Genomic DNA, 3,781 nt, shown 5'->3' on the forward strand with positions numbered 1-3,781 from the left:
TTTTAATTCAAGATTCAATCCAGGCCGTTAGATTTGAGGGGATGGACGGTCATGATCCATTGACACCAAAACGACGTCGTTTTGGGCGTCTCTGGACCGGATCAGGGGTTGGGTTGGACCGGACTGGGTGATAAAATTGGGCCTGGGTAGAGTTTAGATGAACTGAGGGGTTTGGGCTTGGCTTTTTAGAGATTGGACAAGGTCCAAAAATCTGAAACAAAAGACCCTATTTAATTTCCTTTTCTTTTCAATTTTCCAATTTCTTTTAATCCCTTTTCTTTTATTTATTTTTTTTCTAATAATAGAACTAAAATTAAACCTAAAAGATTAAGCTAATCTACCTAATTATATTAAGCTAGAAATAATAATCAAAACTATTAGTAAAATACCAATTTAAAGAAAACTAATAAAATTCAAATCTAAAATTTAAAACCAAGCAACATATCAATTTTTGGTTTTTGTATTTTTTGTAAAACCCTAAATACTAATTAATATAAAAATATAAAATTAAGTCCTAAATGCCAATGCAATGCGTATTTTTATATTTTTTTAGATGAATTATGCTAAATTAAAAAAAATTCTCATATAAAAAAAATGCAAATAAATACGAAAATTATGCAATTAATTCCTAAAATCGAATAATAAAAGAAAAATTATAATTTTAAGAATTCTGTAGGAGTAATTCAAGCGAGGCAAAAATCACGTCCTCGCAACATTTTTACAAACAAAAGAGTTACTTCAATTATTCAAAAGAAAATAAACGAAAAAAACGAAAAAATAAAAAGTAATATGCTAACGTGGCGAGCGCTGAAGCTTTACTCACATTTTCTCACAGAAGCTAAAGTAGAACTGCATTTTGCTTTCATCAGTATCCATAAACTATGACCGACCATCAAAACCCTAAACCCACCGACAACCTCCCTCAACCGCCGTCAAAAAATCCACCTAAAATCTCCGGCGGATCCTCTAACGGCGGATTTTCCGGTGGCCACAACTACCCAAACCCGCCGGACCGTTCAAATCCGGACCCGGCAACACTGAGAGAGCAATGGAGGTTCGCTATTCGGCAGTACAGCAAATGGTATTCTCACGCTTGGGGTACTGCTATATTAGCTGGGCTATCTTTTTATGGGCTTGGTTGGATTATTAAAGGTTCCAATCCTTTGCCCTCTTTCAAGCGCGAAGACTTGGATACTAAAAATGCTTCTTCATCCGACAATATTGGTGATGTTGTTGCTGATGTTACGGAGGTTAAGCGAAGTTGATGATGACGATAAAATTTGTTTTTAGGTTAGTCTTAAAAACTTGAATTTTGTTCTTATTACCTGTTGTTGTAGGTCACTTTAACCTGATAGTGTAAAAAGTCTGTACACTGTCAGTGCACAGAATTATATTCAGTGATGTTTACACTATTAGTGCAATCAAACTAAACACTGTTTACACCATTAGTGCAATCTAACTAGTTATAGTAGGTTATTATTCTACTTTACGCACATAAGACTTGCTATGAAGAGTTGCCTATTGTTGTAGGTCAAATTAACCTAACACGGTAAAAAATCTATACATTGTCGAAAACTCTTCTGATAACACCGTGTTACATGTGGAGATTATTGCAATGTTATAACTTTGCTTAAGTTCATATATTGTGCGCGTTATATTAAATAACAATAACTGTTTACGAAAACCGAACTAGTTGGGGTCGGTTATATGGGTTCGAAGTTCTGGGATAGCGACCTCAAGTGCTAATAGTTGGGTTTGAAATTTAATACTTGTTCATATTTAGTGGATTTCTTAACACATATAAAGTCTAGGACAAAGCTACTGGATTCAGCCAATCCCATATCTTTCAGTGTGGATCCGCCCTTGACCTGGCTGCAACCCTCTTACTTTATCGAGAGTTTGGACTTGTAATGCTTTGGCAAATATAAGTGGAGTTGTGCGGTTAATGGTCCTTATTTGGGATAAGGAAGGTGCAGTGCCACTTTTTGTAAGTGCTTAGTTCTTGTGATGAAGGATAAATGATACTGCTGAAGCTCACTTGTTATAATTTGAGGTTTTGTTGCTTATATGGATCCTAAACATGCTTGTTGATTTTATTGTCTATTCCTCATTTTCCGTTATAAGGCTTGGCGGTCTGTCTCATTTTGATTTTGGGGGGGGGGGGGGTGTTTCTAGATTATCATTTGGTCCTCGAGGAATAGATAGAAGTTTGGGTGGAAATTCCAAAGGAATGTTTCCACGTTTTCTTATTTGTATGAAAATATGTTTGACATTGTAAATATGGCTTAACAACTTCAACTAGGCGCTTAGAACAAATTTAACCATTCAGAAAGTTACAAAAATGTCACACTTATGCAACTCTCGTCCGAGATACTCGGGGTCGTTTGGTTACAAAGGGGATAGACAAGGATATCCCATGGGATTAGCTATCCCATCTTATATATGGATAGTTAATCCTACCATTTTGGTATTAAATTTATCCCACCACTATCTAATACCCATAACCAAACATGGGATAAATAGAATCCATATTCTATCGATTCTATTCCGGGATTTAGTATCCTTATCCCAGTAACCAAACGACCCCTCGGTGAATATCATTGATTCTGTAAGCGGATTTCACAGTCTAGAACATCAGTGAATTTCATTTGCTAAAATCCACTCCATGATATGCTTATCCACTTGCTGAACCATCTTACAGTTTCATTTCCTTTGGTTAAGCTAATATTGGAAATCTATCCATTTGTGATTTTCTTTTCACCTATCTTAACCTGCTGAGAACAGAACGTATGCCCTCTTTGCTCTTTGTATATGTGAAGGAGCAAATAAGCATGCAGAGTTTATGCTTTTCTGTGATCTCTTTATGCATATGTAATGCAGAGATCCTAGCTGCCAATAAATGATGCATGTCTAGACAAGTCTCTGTAGTGTTCTGGATGCATTGCCTAATGCCTCTTGATTTTTCAGTTGGGCTGCGGCAAGCAACTAATAATGGCAAGAACCAAGAAGCATTTTATATGGAAACTTTTAACAAGATTTGTCCTGGCTCTCTCAGACAGAATTCCATTTCCATTACAGCTTCTTTTTATGTTGTGTTACTTTAATCACTGTTTTTGGGGTTGGATCATTTAGATAAGCGGCAGATACTAATTCTACTAAAAAAGGACAGCCCGGTGCACTATGCGCAGGGTCCGGGGAAGGGCCCGACCATAAGGGTCTATTGTACATACTAATTCTACTAATCCCCTAAATGTTGATTTATATCTTGTTTGTGAAATACCCTTCAAAGTGCTAACGGTTTTAGTCCTGTTCTGACAACCTTGCCCTGGACTACCTTCTTTTCTCGGTCCACTACAAATTTCATGCTTTCCCCAAAGAGGTGCGATCTCATCTCATTACCACATGAGATAGTTAACATCACCATTTTTTGTCTGCAAATCTCTCCTAGCTACTGTCTCTCTGAATTGCTTTAGTTCTTTCCTCCACAGCTCTCTACTCTGGTTGCTCATACCATGTTATGTTCTAGCATGAACTTACATAATACATCCTGATTTCACTTCCCATATGAGCCTGTTATTTCTTGATCTTCTAGTAAAAGCTGCATAGCAGGAAAGATAACAAGCACAGGAGTTATTTCTTTTCCTTGTCTTTTAATTTAGGTGTTTAATGTGTTCGACTTGTCAATTTTGAATTAGAGTAGTTCTGATGAAGGGACCGAAAAAGAGTTAGCAAATTAAGAGCTCTCTTGATTCCTGTCTCCCAAAAGGAGTGGACTAGTAAC

At 36.7% G+C, this 3,781-nt stretch overlaps 1 protein-coding gene across 1 annotated transcript in view; it reads left to right on the forward strand.

Moving 5' to 3' along the window:
- Positions 1 to 837: 837 nt before the first annotated feature.
- The window catches only part of LOC109208140, a 4,034-nt gene continuing 1,090 nt past the window's right edge, over positions 838 to 3,781 (forward strand). The window contains exon 1 of the mRNA XM_019371179.1: positions 838 to 1,290. Coding sequence (XP_019226724.1) covers positions 882 to 1,265 — 384 coding nt within the window. The 5' untranslated portion in view covers positions 838 to 881 and the 3' untranslated portion in view covers positions 1,266 to 1,290. The remainder of the gene's footprint in view (positions 1,291 to 3,781) is intronic.

The sequence above is a fragment of the Nicotiana attenuata genome, unplaced genomic scaffold, assembly GCF_001879085.1.
Source record: "Nicotiana attenuata strain UT unplaced genomic scaffold, NIATTr2, whole genome shotgun sequence".
Lineage (NCBI taxonomy): Eukaryota > Viridiplantae > Streptophyta > Magnoliopsida > Solanales > Solanaceae > Nicotiana > Nicotiana attenuata.